Below are 22,159 nucleotides of genomic sequence, written 5' to 3' on the forward strand. Positions count from 1 at the left end.
GGCAGAGGCTCAGCAGAGGCAGGGGGGAGGCCGAGGAGCCCGGGGGGGGCACCCCCCGCCCGGCGGTGCCAGGGCTCCCCGGGGCTGCCCGGGCCTTACCTCCTCCACGAGGGCGGCGAAGTGCCGCAGGGCATCGGCGGGCAGGTCCCCGCAGAGCAGCTCCCCGGGGCCGGCGCCGGGCGCCCGCAGGAAGAAGAGCGCCTTGGGGCGGGCGGCGGCGGGCGGCGGCGGCGGCCCCAGCAGCAGCTCCCCGGCCGGGCCGCGCCAGGCCACCAGCGCCGGCCCCGCCGCGCCCCGCGCGAACTCCCGCAGCAGCGGCCCCGCCGCGCCGCGCCCCGCCGCCACCCCCAGCCCGCGCGCCGCGCCCCGCCACAGCCGCGCGGCCACGGGCTCCGGCGGCTCCGGCTCCGCCATCCGGCCGGCACCGGCGGGTGTTTGCGGGGAGGAGCCGCCGTTGCCCGGGGGACGCGGCCCCGGTGTCCTGCCGGGAAGCCGAGGGCGGGCCGCAGCTCGCCCGGGAGGCGCGGCCGCCCCGGGGCGGGGGGGGGTCGGGAGGGGGGGTTTGTCGCCGGCTCCCCGCCTCGCAGCCCGGTTTTTCCTCACACCGGCACAGCTCGGGAGCCCCTGAAGCAGCTGCCCCCGGAGCGGGGGAGCTCAGGGGCACGGGCAGGGCCCTTCCACCGCCCCGATCGGGTTCCTCCACACCCGCCCCTGCATCAGCCAGCGGGAGCTGGAGCTTTGAGCAACGCCCGCCTAACGCTGCTGTATTTGCATTTTACCAACACCTTTATGTGAGAAGAGGTTCATTATTTTGTAAATGAAAGACCCTTCTTTGATTCTATGAAAAGCAGCACGGGGAGCCCAGTTTGTCTGACCCCAGCGGTAACGGTGCCCTCCCCCGGCACCCCGACGTGATCCTACTTACACCAGCCTAAGAACAAGCATCGTTTAGTCTTTCCCCAGGCTCCTGCTATTCTTAAGAGCCCCGCAGACGTTTTTGTAGTACCCAGCTGTGTCAATTACACAGTTTCTGCTTTAGACAAACATAATATTAAAGCACAGCTAATCACCGAGAGGTGCTTTGCTGCCAGTTTGTGTCTTAATTTTCCATCACCTTAAAATGAAGTCTTAAATCTTTAATATGTGCTGGTATCATTTGCTGAACAGCGCTTGGGGGCCTGGTGCCTTTGAGCTGCCTCTGAAAATGAGCTCCTTAATTGAAACAGGGAAAGCTCCCCCTCCTGCTTCCAAACACAGGCAGTTACAGCACTGGTCAGGGAAGAAACAAAGCTGACCCCCAGAAAGCCTCGAAAACACTCCTCTTAACCCCAGACCTGTCCCACAGCCACCTGCTTGCCAGCTTTCTTCTCCCCTGCATCCAGAACTGGACTCTGCTCGAGGAAACTCTCAGGTGTCTGTTCTGGAGCCATTCAAAAGTCCACCCCCCAGTTGTTACCAGCTTGAACTGACAAATGAAGCTCCTGGCTGTAGTGCAGAGGCAGGTATGATTTTGCTGGCACAAACCAGAGCCAGAACAGGCATGATGTTCCCCCATTGGAGCAAGATCTTGGTCTTTACACCAATGCTGTAATGTAAAACAGCCAACCAAGGTCATTCTCTAGAGCAATTCAGGTATTTATTTTCCCTCACTAAGTCCTCATTAGCAATTTAGACAAAACAGAGCCTCTTGTATGATGATGAGTGGTTTATTCAGATTCTAAATAAAGGATTTGGAAAGCTGATCTTACAAAAAAAAAAAAAAAATCAGCTGAGGAAACCAAAATAAAATGGGAACACAGCAGCACTCGCATCCCTAATGTAACCTAAAACTGAATTGGGTCCCATTTGATTGTGAAATTTCCTCCCATGATCTGGGTTCTGATATCTAGTTACACTCCTTATAACCCAGAGACCTGCTCACCTTATTCTGGAGAATCTATGGCCCCTCAAGGGCTTCTCAAACCTGATCTCTTGCAAAGGTCACAACTGCTGCTGTTACATTATCAATAGCTTGTAGCATAAAACCAAAGATTAAAACAGTTCAGAGAACTTTTGGCTAAAAGAAAAATGACAGATGGACTGGTGAGACCCAGGAACAGGAGCTGTATGGGCAGACACTGTTGCCACAAGGACTTGCACTGCTAACACATGCTTGGTAGCTTCAGCCCTCAGAGACCCACTGATGACCAAGCACATCCTGACGCCAGCCCCCTTCCCCACGGTGCCCGCGGCACTGTGTGCTCCTGAGGCCTGCAGAGAGCAAGGCACCTCTTACAGAGCAGAGCGTTCTCAACCTTTCTTCTTTCAGTTTATTGTTTTAAGCTTCTTGTTTGGTAGTTCCTGATGGTTCTTGGCTTGTTTCCGTTTCTGGCATGGCGCTTCCTTGTTCTCACCACCAGCCAGTTTGTCCAAGACTATAGCAGCCTCCTTCAGAAGCCGCATCTCCCGTTTTTCCTTCCGCTCCTCCATTTCTACTATGTCATCTGCAAACAAAGCCTTCAGAGGGGGGATCAGCTTTGGGATGGCTGGAAAGTCACCAAAACGTACCTGAAATACATCAAGCACAGGAGCACCTGTGTGAGAACTGCTTTTTGTTCTCCCTCCTCCCCAGCGTCTTTTGCCTGATCAGATGGCAGGGCACTGCCTCTTCCTCGGCACAGCACCCAGCACAGAGGAGCCCAAACCTCGCTGACGATTTTCAGCTGCACCGACACTAGTGGGCAGGTTGTAATTTTCAACCCTACAGCAGTCAGTCCACAGATTCCATACGCCAAGTTATTTACATCTTCTTCACAAGAAATGATGTGGACACTGTACAAGTTTTGACAGATTGGTGAGCTATTCTCGCTGCTACGACTGCTTTCAACCCAATGGCAGCAGCTTTTGGCTCCTGGATGTCTTCTGCAGAAAGCCATTAAAGCAGCACACCAATTGAGAAGCAAGTGGAAGCAAAATTATGTTTTCAGCTGGGAGTAGCACACAGAATAGAGGTGAAATGAGGCGAGTACCCAGTATGTTAAAGGTGGACTCCTGTTCTCAAAAGCCATCAGCACCTGTCTCACTCTGTGCCACCCTTTCCCCACGTTGGTTGCACTGAACCTGATGTTACATCCCATCGCAATTTTAGTAACTGCTGTTACACTGTGCTTGTTGTTAATCACTGCTTTGTACGTTAGAGTGTGGAGGATGGCTAAACAAGTTACACTAATGCACAGATTTCCCTCTGTATATATTCCTTTGCATACATAACATCGCTTTAAATCACAGTCAGCCAGTACAGACTAACCAAACACAAAATTTCCCTCAAATTATAACTGGATTATGGTATAGGCATATGCTTTTAAAGGCATATGCCTTCATGCTTATAGGCATAAAGGCAAGAGGCAACCACACTGCCACTCTGTGGATGAGATAAATTGACTTTAGTCATGGGAGTAGACTGTAGTGGTGCAACCCGCCCCCCACCGCCACCCTTAGGCCCTGGGTACTTTGTGCCATTCCCCCGGGTCACGGGCCAACCCAGGATGAACAAGGAAAGGTCGTGGGCTCTGGTCCAGGCACTCCCTTAACGCTCCTGATTCCTACCTCCCCTGTCACTTGGAAACAGACTGCGTGCCAATTCCAAATGGATGGGGACCAGAGAATTAAGGCACCCCCTCAGCCCACTTGGTTTCTGCCCCACACCCACCCCCCCCCTTATCACTTAAGAACAACAGGAACACTCGATACTTCCCAACAGCCTAGTACAACCCTACTTAGGTTGTGGCCCAAAGGGGATGATACCAGAACTCCACGATTAGCAAGTTCTGGGCTTGCACAATTGATAGAGAATACCAGAATATTCCCCAGCAGTAAAAGCAGCTGTTTCAGAGGACACTACTCTTCAGAAGGAGATGGTGTATCGATACATTAAAAGTGGAGAATTTAATTCATGAGCAGCCCCTCCAAAGTAACACTGAAACCTTTCCCACAGTCTGGCTCAGGGCTCCCAACTTACCCTCATATGATCGAATGCAATTCCAACCTTCTCACTGAAGTCTTCGCTGAACAGCGGGATCTTGGCGTATCTCTGACTGAAGTGATTGAGCATGATGAACTCTGCGTTCATCTTCATCCCAGTCTGAATCGCCTGGGAGGTTGTGCTGCAAAGGGAACAGGAACACGTCACTGCGTGCCCTGGTCACACACAGGTGGGCTAGTACTGGCCCTCCCACGGGGCAGGGCAGGCTGCCATGCAGCTACAGTCACACCAACAGCCAACACCCTGCTGAGCACAAGGTGTCCTTGCTCTTCGCCGGCACACCCAGGCACCTCTTCCTCTGGCAACCTGCACCGGTGGCAAGACTCTGACTTTCAAACAACTCTGAGCCCAGGAAAGCAGCTGTAATTACTTGGAGCTCTGCATTTAAGAGCTCCACAGACTGGGGACCAGGGGCTTATTCAAATAGTTGTCCCAGGGGTACCAGCAAGTCCAGCTCTCTTGCACTGGAATTCACACGTCATTCTGAGAAGCTGCTCTCAGGTCTCCCCACTTTTGCTGGGGGCAGCACTCGCTATCACTGGCTGCACCACTCAGTCTGAATTGCACGGTGAGCTGCAGGGGTAAGGCGACTCTTCTACCTCCTGAGCTTAGTGCTAAAATGCGAGGGCCTTTCCTTTGGGCTAGTTTATTTGTAGAGTTACTCCTGTCTACTTAAAAGCTTTCCCCCTTCCCTCTGGGGATGTTCAGAGGAGCTGTGAGGGTTACAGAGCTGGTGCAATGAGCAACACACCACTGTTAGTGCTGAAGAGCTGAACGTACACCAGAACCACCTACAGGACTTGGGCCCTTCACCACCAGCTCCAAGGACAAACCCCAGCTCAGTATCTTTGCCTTCCTAACAGTGACAGACAGCAGAGCACATCCCACCTGTGGGTCTTCTCTATAGCCTCTTTTTCCATTCCATCTTCCAACGTTGCTTCATGGATCAGCAGGTTAGCATTTTTACCTGGGTAAATAATCATAAACTCAATCTTCAGCTGAATATAGACTAGTTCAACTGCCTTACATGAACTCTCATTTCCACCCCTTGGCCCCTCGTTGTGTTGCAGGCACAGCACCAAGGCTTTGGGGGTGCCTGCTTTGGATACTAACAGTTGGAGACCTCTCTCCAAGAGGTTCTTCAAGCAGACGGTTTTTGCCACCTACCCATTTGTACTAAGGCCATGCAGGGCATTGTGTCACCAGAATAGACTACTTTCCAGCCAGATTTGTGGACCATTGAACATGCAAAAGCGTTTTTACAGTGCTGGACTTCACAAGTCTGAAACTGAACAAGGATACAAGTGTTAGACCTCAGGTCCCCTCTTGCCCCTCATTGCAACTGACCCTGCCAGCTCGTGAGCTTACCTCAGCCAGGTCGTAGCTCTCTAACAGAGAGCTGACAAACCATTTGGCTTTAGGTTTTGTGTTCTCACAGCCTTTCACAAGAGACTGGGAAGCAATCATTCTGTGAAGGAGGGGAGAAGAGAGAACTAAGGACAGGCACAAAGTAAAACCTGATCTTATCTTTAAGAAGCCTATTTCCCCTTCTCAGTTCAGCACCTTACAAACAAGACATTTTTGTGCACCCATCTGTTTTTCCCCTTGCTTTCACTATCCAGCACCCAGTAGCTCATCTAACCACTTCATCCCCACTGTCAAATACTCTTCCAGGAATCTTTTTTCACTTGTCCAACTTCCCTTTCCTAAGGAAAAGGAAAGCCTGCATGTAAGCCTCTATTAAATAGCACAACTGAGTAACAAACCCCATTCTCCCCTTTGCAAACTGCACAATCCCAGTTCTACACACAGTGGGAAGGAGTCACCTTCAACAAAGGGATGGGGGTTATGGATGACAGTAGTTTGCCTTGAATAAGGACCCAGAAAGGACATTTTTCCCCATACCACACAGAACACTCACTTGATGTCTCCAAGAATCTCTTCACAGTGGTTGTGGTACTCATGTAACCAAGGCATGATCTGTTCAGGTGCTACCAGAAACAGAGGGCTGAAAGCCTGACCAAGGGCTGCCTGGAAAAGCAAAGGCAGGGGGAGATAAAATCAGTACTACGTATACACCAAACCAGAGAGAAAAAATACATAGGGAAATGATGGTGGTTTTCCACTGCTCAGAAGTTCCCCTCCCCTCACTCCAAGGCAAGTTCAGGAGCAGTGAAACAACAGTGCTACTTACAAAAGCTCTCCGCCTCTGCATCAGGATGTTCAACAACCCCTGCAAAGGGAATAAACAAGATGGCAAGTTGTAGTCAGGAATATTTGGGGTGTTAAGTGGCAACAGTGCTACCACAGCCCAGCAAGCTGCAGTTTTTGGAAAACCCACAGTCAGAAATACATGATAACTGCTTTTCCAATAACTGCAACTTGCTGAGCTGCAGTAACACTGTGACTGCTTATGCCCCAAGCTGGTGGCCAGTAGCCCACAACACAAGCCCCTCAGCTCTTCCCAGTGCTGCTGTGTCTGCTCCCAGGAGGGTGGAGAGCAAAAAGTCTCTACCCAACATCTCAGACCCAGTGTGGTTTCCAGACACAAGACAGCAGACCAGCAAACAGCCTGTCCTGATCAGGCCCAATCCAGAATAGACCAACTGTCCTTCTGCGACCATTTATTGTGAAGCACTGAAGGAAACTGGATTGGACACTGCTGAAAAATTACAACTCTGGATGATCGCAGCAAGTCTGCAGGGATCCCTAACAGGAAGGGAGAGTGGATTAGAAACACAGACAGATTCAGTAGTGCCTGGGCAATGCAGAGGGGAAGTGCAGCCCTAACAGCAGGGCAGCCTACATTCATCAGCTGCAGCTACATCTGAATCCCAAACAGCAGAGTGTGCCTGCACAGAACCCCTTCTCCTTCCAACACACTTAACCTACCGAATGATGATCAGTATGCATGTGAGACACAAACACAGCTACTATGTTACACAGCACTTGGTCAACTTGCTCTCCGTAGTGACGACAGAGCTGTCCAAACGTTCCTTCTCCACAGTCCAAGAGCAGGGATCGGGTAGAACTGGCAAGACAAGTGACAAAGACATTTAGCAGCCGCTGTATGAGTTCTGACTAGGGCCCATTCAGGGAGGGGGATCTTTTGGGTTGAAAGGCAGAAAGCTCTCAGTGCTCTACACCTATAAATGCTACTCTAGTTCTACTAGCCAAGGCTTTAGAAAGATGGTTTTGTCTGCACAGCTCATTCTGGTCTCATGTTGATGCTGAACAAACCCTTTGGGCAAATTGTAAAATGAAGGAAGACATTAAATGTATGGCTTTGGAGGTGGCTCTCACATCTTGCCCACCTACAGAGAGACAAGTGCCTGAACCTGACGTCCTACAGACCCCCACACAACAGGGGCACCCTCCCTGCATCACCAAACACACACCCTGATCAAAACAGCACTTGGGCAACACCCTCTTGAGACACTCAGCCCTTCCAAGCAGAATGCATGACAGGGATTTACCTGGTATTTACCAGTGTGGAACTGACATTTCGAATTTTCATTGGAATTGCAGATCCCGTTCCCAAGAACACAACTTCAGGATAAGCACACACATTTCCTGGAAAAAACAGACAACAAGGATTTGTGTTATCCACATACTGCCCCGTCAGACACCATTTAGTTGAACAGTCTAATAACTCCAGAGCCTACACGTCCAGCACGTTAATTTTTGCCTCCTTCAGCCTCTGGTTCTCCTACAGCAGCAAGGTTTACATGGGACAACAGAAGACAAAACAAGCACCACTAACAAAACACATCACAACGCATAACGTAACTGCATATCCAAGGCAGGCAAACAAGGACTCTGCTGATCACCCTTGACAGAGCTGGCAGTTCAAGAGGGACCTGACTCCTGTTCTACGGTGCCCTGGCTCTCCCTGGAATCAGGGTCCAGCCAGTGACCGAGCGGTGCTGTGTTGTACTGTGAAAGCCTCATTGCCAACATGACCACTGAAATCCAGAGGACAGTGCCCCACAGGGAGCTGGTTCTAGAGCAAGACTTCTCCCAGACACAGGAACTCGCACTGTGACTGCTATGACAGCATTCAACATGACCAGAGCTCTGGTCAACTCAAGAGAATTAACACACGGGTCCTTTGTCTCTAACTGCCCCCAACAGTGCTCAATCCCCAAACCTAGCAGCTTTAGAAAACCAGAAGCACAAGACTGTGTAAATCCAACTGAAACGGGCTAACTCAGTTTGTGCTAAGCCTGTCCTCTGCACAGCTCCAGGAGGTCTGAAGAGCACCTCTCAGGGAGCAGAAAAACTGCATGTTCACAGCTTTGTCTGGGCTCTAAAGCAGTGGGTCACCAAGACCTCTTACTTCCCATCACACTGATCCAAGATAAGTTGCTGATCTTTACCTGGTACAACAGACAGGCTCTCTTTGCACTCCTTCACACGAGTCTGGAAGTCAGGGAGATCCAAGGCTTCACTAACAAATGCATCGTGATCACAGACAGTCACAGCATCTCTGAAAGAACAGACCATGTATCAGGATGGGGCAGGGCAGGAGCTCAAAAGAGCTTTTCAGAGCAAAGCGCCAAATTACTGTGCCAAAACAGCCTTACAACAAAACGTCAAATGCTCCAAGTTCCATTTTGAGGGGTGGTGGAAGATACATCCAAGAATGTGGTGTGTGCCAAAAAGGCCTGGCTGGGCTAAGCCACACCACAGAAATAATCATTCCACCACACTGGAGGAGGTCCCGGAATAGCACTAAGCTCCCCTGCACTGCCCAGACCCAGAGAGCTGCCAGACACCAGAAGGCACTGAAAGGCAGCACAGAGGCTCCTGGAAGAGGACCGCCCACCCAAGAGGGCACCAGGCACCACTCAGAAGCATAAGGGACCTGTGTCCTGGTCCTGCATCAGAGCACGTGCAGTACCACAGGCCTTCAGACGCCTAAAGCAGAGAAACTTAGACTCTTCTTGACATCTGGGTCCTCCTATTCTGCCCAACAGAGCCAGAAATTTGAGCCATGGCAGCTGGCATCCCCTCGCACCACACGGTCCCCTGTCCTTAAGATCCTCAATGAGCAGCTTCACCTACTTGCCCACAAAGCAAGCACCAGGGGAGAAGTCTGCAACTGCTTAACCACCTGGGGCTTACAGCTCTGATACCATTTGAAGACCCAGGAAGCCTGATAAGACTTTCACCTGGTTCCCCACAAAGTCTCTCCCTGCCACAGCCACAGCCAGGTGCACAGCATATGGGGTCCAAGCAAAGGCAGAGGAGCACTTGAGGCTACAAATCTGGGGGACAGAAACAACACTCCAAACCACTGGCCAGGTGGTGTTTTCAGTGGCTCACTCATCCCTGTTCAACATCTTGTCTGAGACTTTCAGGGACAGGGACACACTCCTCAAGACACAGCTGATAGCTTGGCAGCTCCACCAGCACAGCCAGCAGTAAGAACCTGCAAGGGATGCTGAAACACCATCCTGCCTCAGCACAGACTCACAGGGAAAAGCTGCTTCAAGCCAACACCCAAAAACGGGTAAGTCAAAGATTCCCACTGACCTCTGCCACTCCTGTTGTGGTCTGAAGTGGTATTTCAAGAGGCACTCTCCTCGCACAATGGGCACGCTACACACAGCCTCTTCTTCCTACAGGGAGAAAAGTGACATTAAACACATTCTTTGCTCAGGGTCATGAGGCACACAGGCAAGCAGGGCCTGGCCTACCTTGCTCTGGTAGGTGGTAAGCAGAGGGAAGATCTCTGGGTGGATGAGGTTCAGCTGAGTTTGGATCTTGTAGCTGCGTGGGTTGTGCACTGCAGAGGAGTTTTCATTGAGCACCAAGTGCTGAGTTCCAGGTCCAAATCTGTAAAAGGACAATAAAACACACAACAGCTTCAGCACTACATTAGAGTTGGGTATATATGCACACCTGAGCCATTAGCTAAAATCTCATCTGAGCCAGCAGTCCTGCTGCCAGTCAACAGCTATTTCTACTCTGGGAAAAACATTTGCACCATAAGAACATGCTGCTGCCCAACAGCGACGGGAAACCAAGTAACAGAAGATCACATACCTTTCCAGCCACTGCTGGTAGCGGCTGTCTCGAAGCACTGACTCTGGAGTCATGTGAATAACCAAGGCCACCTGGTTCTCAGGAAGTCCCTCCTGGTACCTGGGGCACATTCAAATACAGAAAGAATACCTGCACTTCAATCCTCCATCACCTTGGCAGCCCCTCCCCTCTCCCATCTTGGTGCTACCAGAGATGCCCCCCCCGAAGCAGGCAGAGCACAGCCCAGCAGCTCTAAGCTCCACATCGCAGTAGGCACAAGGCTCCCCAAGGCTCAAGCCCAACATTTGCTGACACCTTCACCCTCCCTGCCAGGGCAGTTACTCTTCTCCAAAAGCAACAACATCTGCAAAGCCTTCCAGAAGCCTAACACGCTTCTGCACAACCCTACAGAGACATTACACACAGCCCAGGCTTCCAGCACACAGGAAAGCAGAAGTCTCTACGTTGCTTCCCAGCAAGACACCAGTGCACATTTCCTTCTCTGGAGGCCTCTGAAGGAAGACAGGTCTGTGACAGTTACAGAACCCCACGGGTCCTGCACAGCCCTGCCTCTCCTAAAAGGCACAAAAGGCACCACCAGTCCTTTCCTGCATCTCCAGCTCCTTAACAGTTCCAAACAGCTCAGACATTAGCCCCAAGAACCAACACATCTAGAATAGAACAAGAACTTCTCTTTGGCAAAGCTCAGCACAGATGTCTTCCCCCAAACACTCCAGGTCACCCAGTCCTGCTACCTTCGGAAAGTCTCGTTTTCACAGACAGCATCCACAAAGCCCTCGTGAGGACACTCCAGCACAATGAACACCGGGCCAGGATCAGCAGGGGTGCACAGTTCTTCAGGAGAGAGCTGCAGACAGATACACAACGATCACATCACAGTCAATCCATACACACAGCCCTTCTTGCCTCACGATGTCCGGCTCATCAGTCAGCCCCCAGCAGGCAGCCCCAGGCAGGCTCTCGCACTGCTCAGCAAACCCCAGCAGTGCAGTTCTCATTCCCTTTCTGCTCTCATTACACAAGTTTCCATTTTGCTGTGTAACAACAAATCCCAACCCTGGACTCAGAGCAAACCACAACCTAATGTAAGGAAGGGAATTTTAGCAGCTTCTAGGTTTCCACAGCAGATTCAGATGGTACCAAAAGCATGCTTGAGAAAAAAAGGCTTTGTGAAATTCTTATGACATATAAGATATGTCAGTCCTATCTCCCAGGTTAGGAACTTCACTTACAGATCATCTGAGTCATGGCCAGAGCTGGCTCTGCCTCTCACTTCAGACTAGTGTTTGAGAGTTTAAGACCCTACACACAGGAACCATTGAACTTCTTTTAGTCTAAGAGGTGCCAACAGAGTAAGGAAGGAGTGATAGCTATACAGACATTCAAACCCCAGATTTAAAACATGCAGGGATTAACTCCACTAGTTCACTCCTAGACCTCTATCAGCTTTGGGAAGATGAGGAAGCTCTGACAAATAATAGACATACAGCCATACTCACTAATTAATTTCAGAGTGTATTTCCCTAATCATACCCCTGCAACAGCCCCAGACATGCCCCCCGCAGGAGCCACAGTCAGTGACAACTTGGGGCTGGAATGGGGACCAGTCACTAACCAAAAGCAGCCACTCAAAGTTCAAAACCAGCAAAACCCATGCCAACCTCTCAGCAGGGATGAGAAGGAATAGGCAGAAAACCACCATCCACCCTTGTCTCAAGAATAGGTGTAAAAAAAAAAAACCCAACCAAAAAACAAACCATGTCCCAGTACCTATTGGCAAAACATTCTGCACAAGGTAATTGTCACCCTGGGAGCCCACTGAAGGAGGGAGGATGGCAAAGCCACAGCAGGAAGCACAGATACATCTTACCTCTTTGCCTTCAAAAGTGACACTCTCCCCATTTTTGAGAGCTGTAATGATGGGAAGAATGGCTGGAGTTCCCCTGAAAACAAGGCCATAGAAATATTTATCTTGCCAACATCAACATGCCTGGTGTTGCCCCATCCCCCAGGCTGGGATCTTGTACTCACACTGGCAGGCCCATCTCCTGTGCTTTAGCTGCTAGGAATTTTCCCTTCTTGGGGTGAATCTGAAAAAGAGTTAAATACAACAGAATTACCAATCAAATAAAGAGGGCCAGGAAACAAGATCCCATACTTCCAGTTTAAGTGTTTCCCCACAAGCCGAGGGATTTTGTTTTTTTTTTTTTTTTTTTCTTTTCAGTTCCACAGTCATTAGTCTAATTTACCACCAAAAAGCTTCTACTAGACTTTCTGGTTTCCAAGACCACGCTGCTGCTTCTTGCTCCCTTCCTTAGCCAAGTAAGCAGGACAGACTTCCCTACTGTAAGCATTAAGCAAGAATGGAACCTGTATACTCTTAATTGGCTGCTCTACAAAGAACGCTTCTAAAAAAATGTCTCTAGTTTTTACACATTCCTACCCATGCTACTTACTCTGACCTTTGAAAAGTAGAATCACAAAATAGCTTTAATCTCCTGCTTGAAAATGCTATCTCCAATTAAATCTGTTTAGCAAGATCAAATGTCCTAATGACATTACGAAGCATTTCTTTACAGAAGGGGTGGTCAAACACTGGGACAGACTCCCTAGAGAGGTGGTTGATGCCCCAAGCCTGTCAGTGTTTAACAGGCATTTGGACAATGCCTAATGCTTTAACTTTTGGTCAGCTCTGAAGTGGTCAGGCAGTTGGACTGGATGACTGTTGTAGGTCCCTTTGAACTGAAATACTCTATTCTATATTCTGTTCTACACTGATTTAGAGATCTTTGTGTCCAAGCTTACTTTACAAAGGAAAGCCATCACCAGATTGGTATGTCTGCTTGCACACTTCTGTTCCTCACCTGTAAAAGCAAACAGAACTACTCAGAATCATCACTGACTACCATTTTTCTTAGAGCCAAAACACGTCAAAGTTTGCTAAAGAATTAACAGGAACAACATCAGCCAGCCAACTCGGAGCCCTGCAGCAAAATGTTACAAGCACCTAAAGCCAGAGAGCTCACCGATTCAGCTACAAGAAACCAAAATAAAGCTCAAGACTAAAAAATAAATCAACCCCAACATCCACTCATAATTAAATTACAAAGGCTGGAGTACCCACTCCAGCCAAGGGCAAACAACTACAGGGACTATCACACCCCAAGTAGGGATCACATTCAGTTTCTAGGCCTTATTAGTTCTGCGTCAACTTGTAAAGTACCAAAACTCATTATGCTTCATATAATCCTTCACCTGAGCTTCTCTTCAGACCTCACCTCCAGAGAGCAAATGGCTCAGAGGATAAATTCATATCCTTAATTTCACGTTACTTCATTAAGGTTAAAAAGGTCATTCCATTTTTTTCACCTGTTTTCTTCAGGCTTTCCTTTTTCTTGCCCCCATCCAAGTTTTGCTCTGCAGCTCCTGGGGATCCTGGCCCTGTGTCCCCTTTAGGGCTATTTCCACCTTGGGTTGATGCTCCAGGACTCTGAGGCAATATACTTTCAGCAGCTAGTGGTTTTCCTGTCCCAAACCCAATAAAACCAGACAAGATCACTCAAACAAAAGGGACAGATAAGAAAAGCATAAGTAGCATTCCCTCTTCCATGACAGTCATGTTTAAACTGCTTCAGAACAGAACTCTTCCCCCTAGTCTGACTTGTGCTTGCACACTCTGGTCACCTACTTCAGAAGCCATCTGTCATCCAAGTCCTTCAGATTCTCTCAAAACTGCTAAACTCTGTCAAGCCTGTGCCTGTACTCCAAGTATCACAGTTTCCAGCAGTAAGAAAACTCAGCTGGCTAAGAAAGCCAAATCCAGTGATGTTTCACATGTCATTCTATACACCCACACCTAAAGGAACAAACCAAGGCCCTGACTCAGCAGGTCTCATTTCTTTGAAAGAGATCCTTCTTGTGAGAAAAACATGCAAATTAATAAGTCTCTCCTTGCTCAGGCTTGCAAACAGAAGCTGCTCCTTTAATCACCTTAAGCATGGTTACTGAGCAAGTGCTTCCCCTCTCTGACTACAGCGCCCAGTGCTCACCTGTAAGAGGTATTTGGTAGACTGTCATCGTCTCGTCCTTATACTCAGGCTCTGTGTGCAATTGCACAGCTGGAAAGACATCAGAAACTGGCATTAACAAGTTCATAAGGGGAGATTCACACTCTACAAGAATTTAAATCAGGAAAATAACTATTTTCATTCTGAAACAAAATCTGCTGAATGTCTCCCTTGCCCTTCTCTACCCAACTGAAAGATCAATGAATAAGTTCTTACAAGCCCATCATCCACAAAAAGTAGTCCAGGATACACAGTAAGCAAGTTCACTGACAGACTCTGGAAGCAAACTGCCTTTACAGTGCTTTAAAATCAAATGCTGTCTGCCAGTCAGTCAGACTGGCAGCAGCCAACCAGAAACAGAGCTGGAAACACAGGTTATCTTCCAACCAGTTCTTGTGATGGATTTGGACAGTGTATCAGATCAAAACAAATGTTTAAAGCTTTCCGTGAGTGGATCTAATCCAGACTTATTTACTCTGAAGTTCTTACTGTTCAATGCAGCCTTGGCTACAGCTGAAACAAATAGAAGTTACAAGTTCATATTCGCTACACATCACTGACCTACTTACCTAAATCCATCCTTTTTAGGGGCCCAGGAAAGAGTCGAATCGCTTTCAAGTAATTTTGCTGTAAAAGAAATCGTGTATCAGGAGGCCAAGCCCAAGCAGTGCCAATTACAAGTACCACTTTCAGGAGTTACAGTTACTTTCAGTGAAGTCAAAAACTCAAGGCCCAGTCAGGCAAAAACTGAACAGCACACAGCCAGCCAAGAAAGACTGACTGGGCAGGTGTCCCACCTTCAGTGGGCATTACTCATTTAGAAAGAGAAAGGAAAGTAAAGAACCACTTTCCCCATCCCTTCCATCAATATAATTAGTCAGCAGATATTGCAAGGAAATAAAATAATGCTGAGGATTGGAAGTTTTCAGCCTAGACATGGCATTAGGCTGGCAAAGATCACATTAAGCATCAAAGCACAAAGATCAGAGACCAAGTTTCTATTAAAAGACAACGGGGGGGACCAAACAGGAGAACAAAGGACACCCTTTTTCTGAAACACAATTTAACAGAATATTAGCTGACAAGACAGTTTCAAGGCACAGAAGTCTGATGCTGTCCTGTGTGTAACTGAAGAGATTTGCTTTTTAACGCCACCCCTTCTGGCAGAACCTTCAGGCTGGCACTAATTCAGACCAGCGTTTTACACCTGTACGATGATTCACTCCTTTGATGCCAGCTCTCCCAATTCCAAGGTAAGCTTTAACGTTCTGAAAGCTTTCCCTACTTACCAGCTTTGGTGGCCCTAGGAAGAAACATCTTTGAAGCCCCATAGCCTTCAACGTGAGAATCATACCTGAAAGAAAGCAGAGAAATAGCTTTATTACAGCTCCACTAACCGCTGGTAGATGACACAAGAAAGATCCCTCTCAGCACCCAGGAGTGCTGGGCCTCTCCACGAACGCCAGAACACAACTCGGATCCAAATTCAGTTTTACCTCAGCTTTGTGGCAGTTTCAACAAGTCACTCATCTCCGCAGATATGGAAAATATCTACAAATCTTGAGTGTCACCATTAGGGGCAAGTTACCTGAACATATTGCTAAACTCCTCCTTTCTTGAAGATTTCCAGAATTTTAATGGAGAAGATCCTAAGCAACCTGCTCTAATCTCACCCTGCTTTGAGGACAAGAGTGGGCCTGAAGCCTTTGTAGGTCCCTTTGAACTCAAGTTAGTCTGACTCACGAACAGCTCCCTGCCGGCAATGCAACACTGGTAATGCCTTCTACTCTACCTAGATTTGGGGAAGACAGCGCCACGCGTGCTGGGCAGGCAGTGCCTCTTCCACCACGTGTTTGCACGCACTGTCACAGAGACCACACTGCAGCTGGAAGCACCTCAGAGCCCCACGTGCAACCCAGCTGCTTTGACAGCGCTTCTCCTCTCTTTAGCGCTTTTCCTCTCTCTACCACTATGTAAAAGACCCCACACACCACCCATCAGGCAGCTTGCAAAGCAACCACCTGTGGTCTAGACAGTGGCTGGACCACGCGAGAGGCACCAGTGTCAGGCTGCCACTGGGGCACCCAGCCACACACACACCCCCCCCCCCGCTCACCTGGCAGCCCACCGACGTTGGCCCAGGCCACCCGGCTGAGGAAGATGCTGTCCAGGTGGGAGATCTTCAGCCTGAGGGGCGAGACGGGGGCGGGGTGAGGGTGAGCAGGGACCGATGCAGCCCCGGCGCAGCCGCCCGGGTTGCCCCCACTTACTTGTGCTCCTGCATGGCCCGCTGCGTGCCCTCGCCGCAGTTGAAGAGATACCTGAGGGGAAGGGGCGTCACGGCAGGCCTGGACGGGGCGCCCCGGCCCCAGCCCAGGAGGGGCGTCCCCGCGGCCTCACACTCACCGGTTGAACTCGGAGAAGACGTAGACGGCGGCGCCCGCGTCGCGGCTCCCGGCCGCCACCACCTGCACGTAGACGGTGTTGGGCCCCGCCAGGCCCGTGCCCGCGCTCCGCCGCCGCTCGCGGGCCCACACGTGCCGCGGCACGTCCTTGGGCCGCCGCGCCGGCCGCGCCGCCGAGGAGCCCTCGGCCATGGCCCTGCCCGCCAGCAGCCGCCGCGCGAGGCCGGGACCCGGCGGCAGCGCCCGCACCAGGGCCCACATCCACGCGCAACCTCCCCCACCCCCGCCGCCAATCGGCGCGCAGCGGCCTCAGCGGCTGCCCTCGCCACGTGATGCGGGCGAGCCAATGAGAAGCGAGAGTTTCCGCAGCCGACCCGCCCCTGAGGCGCCGCCGTCAGGCCCGGCTCGGCCACCGTCCGCCTTCACGTGACGGGGTTTACCCAATCGGAACTTCCCTGCCTGCAGGCATGCTGAGGGGCGGTGCCCAGCGGCGCCTCGCGGGTACCCGGCAACCGCCGTGCCTGGCAACCGCCGTGCCTGGCAACCGCCGTGCCCGGCAACCGCCGTGCCCAGCAACCCCCGTGCCCAGCAACCTGCCCTTCTCCCCGGCCTCGCCCGGGCCCTCTCGCGGTGCCACTGCAGCCCCAGGCCCGTGTCGGGCCTGCAGGGCAGTGCCACAGCCCGGCCTGAACCCGCTGCAGCTCCTACCGCAGCGATCTGCCGTGCCGGGGCCCTGCCAGGGCTGCCGGGATGCAGCCAGGGCCTGCGGGGTTGTGCCAGGCCCGGGCCAGGCCGAGCAAGGCCGTGAGGGAGGGGGCCTGGTGAGGCCTGGTGGGTCTGCAGTACGTGTGAAGAGGAGGCCATCGAGAACCGGAGCAGGGCTCTTCACAGTGTGTCAGGAGGTACCAGCCAGGTGGAAGAAAGCTTCATCCCCGTGAGGACGGTGAGGGGCTGGGTCAGGTGCCCGGCAGGACTGCGCAGTCCCTCTCCTCGGAGGTTGTCAAGAGCAGGCTGGATGAAGCTCTGAGCACCCTGGTTTCACCTCGGAGCTGAGCCAGCTTTGAGCAGGAGGTTGGACCTCCCAAAGTCCCTCCGAACCCAGATCACCCTGTGATCCTCCAGGCTCTTCTTCACCATTTCTCCATTGCTCACAAGCTCCTCTTCCATGTGAGCCTTGTTCACGGCTGGTTTACAAATACTAGACCATCCAGGCCACAGCTCTGTTTATTTTTGAGCTCTCTAAATCCACTCTGAGTTCTCTAGGGCTTTCTGTTTGCTTCAAAAAGAACCACTAAATTTTACTGTAACCAGAGTACCTCAACATAAACAATCCTAACCATCAATATTCCTTTTCTTCTCTACTTCCAAAGGCAAACCTTATCTTACTCAGTGCTTTGCTTTCCAAACACTGTCTCCCTTTATTCTTAGTGCCAATGCTCTTCCCTTTCTTTTCCAGCGATCCAAGCAAGCACTCTGAGTGGGGACCTGTCCAAACCTCCAGATCTTGCCATGGCTGTTTACATCTGTTCTGTCAGTCTTTCTTCAAATCTATAATTCACTTACCATTTCTCCTTCTTCTGACTCCCATCTCTTCACACAAGAGCTCAAATGAGCATGGTATTTTTTTCTGCTTTTCCCCACTCTGGATGAAATAAAAGGTTTGTTCCTCTGAATGACAAACTCTTTGTTCATGCATGTTTTACACATTACAGTCCTGCAGCCTAAAGCTCACTCACAGAACTTGGCTCTGCTCCCTGTAGCCACATAGGAAGCGAAACATCAGGTTAGATCTTAAATTGCTTCCTAATAAAAGTTGAAGTTTCCTAAAGCTCTGTCTGTGCGTTCCTGCCTCACTGCTTCATCATTTCCTCCCTGTGTCAATGATTTTCTGCTCAGGTGAATAACTGGGAAATATGAAAATACCTTATTTTGTGCTTATTGGATTTTTTTTACACCTTTGGGAGCACAAAAGCTTTTTTAGGGCTCTGACCAGCTGGCATGGGGTTTCCAGCCAATATTTCTTTAGTTGGTAAAACAACTAAGATGGTGTGTGGTATTTTTCATCAAATGAATACTGGCAATTTTGTCCAACCTTGCTGGCTTGGTTTTGTGTGCACAGGCCAGTATTCAGAACTGTGACTTCACTAAAATTCTGTAAAGTGACAAAACTGTCTGTAATATCTCTACAGTCTTACAGAGATTTCACAGGAAGTAAATAAAAAGCTCTGAATCTGATCTGAGGTTCATGCTAACAAAAGCACATGACTGTGTTGCCGTTCAGCTGCAATGTCTGGGCAGCTCATCCTGGGGAGGAATTTCAAAGGTTGGTTCATGGCTCAGGAGGAAATTGTCTTTTATTTCACAGTTTTGTCCTTGTTCTGTGTGAGAGCAGTCCTAGTGTAACATTTGTTGTCGGAGAAGTAGGAACATCCCAGAGTTTAGTCCCTGTAGTTCTTGTAAAGTGAATGACTCATGCATTTCGCCAGCTTAATTCATATTCCCTTGGAAAATTATATTTTGTCTTATAGGTAGGGTGCTTGGTTAAGCTGGGAAAGATCTTGGTTTCAGTTTTTCAGCATGACCTTGGAAAACTTTAAACTAGTTTTCTCTCAGAAATTCTGGATGTTAAAGCCATCCTTTGCTTCTCAGAGTCATCTGGAGTAACAGTTGTGGTCTACTGGTGCATGTTTTGGGTGCACAGTGACAGTGAGCTTTGCCTGGGTTGCGATGAGGACCAGGAATCACTCAGAGACATTAATGCTGCAGACAACATCTCTGTATTTCTCAAAATCACGTAGCACTACAGGAACTGGCTGAAAACGGCTCATGCCCTTCGCATGCAGGAGGTCCCGTTCGGAAATGGGGCTCGGGCCCATGCCAGGCAGGCCATCTGACTGTGCCCTGTGCGGTGGCTGTGGAGGGTGTCAGGAGCACACCCCACAGCACGCTGCTCTTCAACACCATTGCAGCAACAAGCAGCATCCGCCAGAGGTGCCTGGTAACGGGCCAAGCACCTGCTCTCTGGTCTAACTGTGGCTACAGAGATCAAAACCTGCCTCCTGACCAGGGAAAGCCCAAGCTGGTTTGCAGCTCCTATCCGTGTCTTCTTTCGGCGCTCCTCGTGCCTATGTGCTCTGTACGAGGCACGTGGCCTGTCCTGGTGTCGGCCTTTGCCGTCTCCTGCTGCATGAGGTGCCAGTGCTGACACGGGCTGCCTGGAAGCGGCTGTCAGTGGGCTGGGAAGCCACAGTCGGTCTGAACTCCTGCCAGGCCAGGGAGGGGTGTGAAGCAGAGTACTGCTCTGGGAGCGAGCAGGTCTCCCGACCCTTTGATAATAAATGCTGAATTACAGTCTAATTTCCCCTGAATGCCTCATCTTTCCAGCTTGTGAAGATCACATGCAGTGATCAGCCCCAGCTCGGAGAGTCATTATAAAATCAGCACTGCCTCAGGGTTGTGAGGAAATGCACCCCATCTGGCCCATTAATACTTCAATAACACACAGTAATGCAGAGTTTGGTTAACTAATTCAGCTGGAGTGATAACATCAGTCATGCCACAAGAGAGATTTAAAAGTAATATCCCAACAGATACCATGAACAGACAAGGGAGGAAGTTTATCTCCGAGACTTTCCCAAGATGATACTGATGCTTCAATTTGCTTGCTGACAGAGACTGTATATTGTACTGATTATCCATTATCCCCTATAGTCTGGTGTTTTATTAGAAGAGCAGGTTTACATGTAGATTAAAGACGGATGGGACAATATGAAGAGTTTAGGTGGGTCAGTGGCCCACTCAGGGTTCTTGTGAAATTTGTTGCTCGTAAAGATAACCAGTCTGGCCAAGATAAGAAGCAAAATTAGTGGGAAATAGACCTTGAGGGCAAAGCAATAACCACAGTATGCTGGTCTCAGGCAAAGGGATTCTCCCAGAGACACCAGGGAGAAGGAGAGGGCACTCTGAGGGACAGGTCTGTCCTGCATCATGAAGCTGTGACACTGCAAGAGACTGTTCATGGCTGCCCGGAGATGGAGATGTCACCCTGCGACAGGAGGCACTGGGAGAGGAGAGGTGCTCTTGGGCATGCAGCTGGAAGAGTTCGTAGACAGGCCTCAGGGCATAAGCCCTCTGCATGAACTGTACAGTGTTGCAGAGCATGTTCAGGCCCCAGATTTTGCCCTTAAGGTGCTTCAAGGCCAGGCCCAGCACAGGAGAGACTCTGCCACCCAGAAGTATCACGTCAGCAGTTGGATGGGCTTTACTGTAGGGCACAGCATGACCCTGGGGCATTGGTACTCCAGGACGAGGCTGTCCCAGACCCCCTTTCCCACTGCCCTTTGGGCCAGGCACAGTCCTGCCCACCCTGCCAGCACCTCAGAGTCAAGGCCAGCTCATGTACACTGCACAAAATCGAATCCCAAATGGACGAGTGTCTGGAACATCCTGCCCACGCTGAAAGCACAGCAGGGGTGATCTGCTCCACAGCTGAGGGGGGGTCTGACACAGTGAAGAGCTGGTATAGACTGGGGTAGAGTCTCCTTGGCAAGATGTGGTCAGGGCCAAGAACTGAGGCCATTCTGGGTCGCAGATGGAGGCTTTTTCACTAGCAGTGATCCAGTGAATTTATCTTGTGTGCTTCCTGCCACGATCAGTGCAGAAGTCAGCATGGGTCTGACACTCCTGAGGTGGCAGTGGGCCAAGCAGGGAGTTTGTTCTAAATGTTGCATTTCTTCTTCTGCACTGGATGTCAGAGTAATGTTAATGAGAGCCTGGGGATGGGTTGGCATTTTGCAGCACCAGATTACAAAGAATCATTTTCTTCTTTGTCTGTGGAGTCAGGTTTGGATGAGTAGGAGACTCAGCGAAAGGCATCCAGATCTTGTTCTGCTCTTGCTGCTCCTTGACTGCCCCACAGCAGCATGCACCATCCCTTTTAGCCATGAACGCATGGCCATGGCTGAACTCAGCCCTACTGAGCAGTGGAGGAGATGATGTGCAGAAAAGCAGTGTCATCAGTGAGCTCAGGATACACCTGTGCAGGCAGGGGTGCACACAGGTGTTGGTTTGGCTGGCCAGTACTCCAAGCCCTCTTGGATATGGTGTTACTTCATCCCATTCCCTTCCCTCCTCCATCACGATACAAACTGTCCAGCCATCAGCACCCACACCAGTGCATTCAGCCTCCCGTTCCACTGTGGAGCTCGCAGCTGTTCAGAAACTTGTGGTTTCACAACAGCTCAGCACGTCCTTGAAACAGGTAGGGCATCATAATGTCCTACAAAAAAGGCACAATTTCCTATTCTAGAGGAGCTGAGCAAGGGAGTCCATAGAGGCATCCTCCTTCATGCCAGTTTGGATCATCTACTTACTGTCTCTTCTTTAAAAGGGTGTGATTTTCCCCTAGAATAGCCTCAGCCAGCCCAAGGTGAGCCCGTGTTTTTATCTCCTATTTGTCCTCACACATTAGTTACCTGCAGGTAAAGGAGTTCTCCTTTCTCAGCAATGAAAGCCAGGCCATAGCAGCCTGTAACATATAAGGACGAGGAGTTTGCCAGCTGCCTGTCAAGACTGTGGTGATGCTGGCCAATAAAACAGAGTGCTTAAGCCAGAAA

General features: G+C 50.3%; 1 protein-coding gene across 1 annotated transcript; it reads right to left on the reverse strand.

The window, feature by feature from the left end:
• Nucleotides 1–1,687: 1,687 nt before the first annotated feature.
• ELAC2 (elaC ribonuclease Z 2) lies at nucleotides 1,688–16,818 on the reverse strand. Its single transcript, XM_074847147.1, has 24 exons — nucleotides 16,546–16,818; nucleotides 16,410–16,460; nucleotides 16,256–16,326; nucleotides 15,429–15,493; nucleotides 14,709–14,766; nucleotides 14,122–14,190; nucleotides 13,442–13,597; nucleotides 12,878–12,936; nucleotides 12,104–12,162; nucleotides 11,943–12,015; nucleotides 10,807–10,919; nucleotides 10,073–10,171; nucleotides 9,724–9,862; nucleotides 9,560–9,645; nucleotides 8,401–8,510; nucleotides 7,498–7,594; nucleotides 6,914–7,052; nucleotides 6,216–6,254; nucleotides 5,943–6,052; nucleotides 5,390–5,489; nucleotides 5,189–5,309; nucleotides 4,910–4,988; nucleotides 3,998–4,142; nucleotides 1,688–2,547 (listed from the first exon to the last, which is right to left on the reverse strand). Exons 1-24 carry the CDS (start codon nucleotides 16,803–16,805, stop codon nucleotides 2,305–2,307), a joined length of 2,541 nt encoding a protein of 846 aa, XP_074703248.1. The 5' UTR covers nucleotides 16,806–16,818; the 3' UTR covers nucleotides 1,688–2,304.
• Between the last annotated feature and the right edge of the window lie 5,341 nt (nucleotides 16,819–22,159).

The sequence above is a fragment of the Strix aluco genome, chromosome 21 (genome assembly GCF_031877795.1).
Source record: "Strix aluco isolate bStrAlu1 chromosome 21, bStrAlu1.hap1, whole genome shotgun sequence".
Taxonomy (NCBI): domain Eukaryota; kingdom Metazoa; phylum Chordata; class Aves; order Strigiformes; family Strigidae; genus Strix; species Strix aluco.

What these genes read in the sequence shown, in the direction of transcription:
- ELAC2 (XM_074847147.1), bottom strand. Translation starts at nt 16,805, where the DNA reads ATGTGGGCCCTGGTGCGGGCGCTGCCGCCGGGTCCCGGCCTCGCGCGG. An exon ending in GGAAAGCCTGAAGAAAACAG is followed by an intron (nt 12,937 to 13,441) that starts GTGAAAAAAATG and finishes TTGCTTTTACAG; the next exon opens with GTGAGGAACAGAAGTGTGCA. An exon ending in AGAGCTACGACCTGGCTGAG is followed by an intron (nt 5,310 to 5,389) that starts GTAAGCTCACGA and finishes ATCCTTGTTCAG; the next exon opens with TTTCAGACTTGTGAAGTCCA.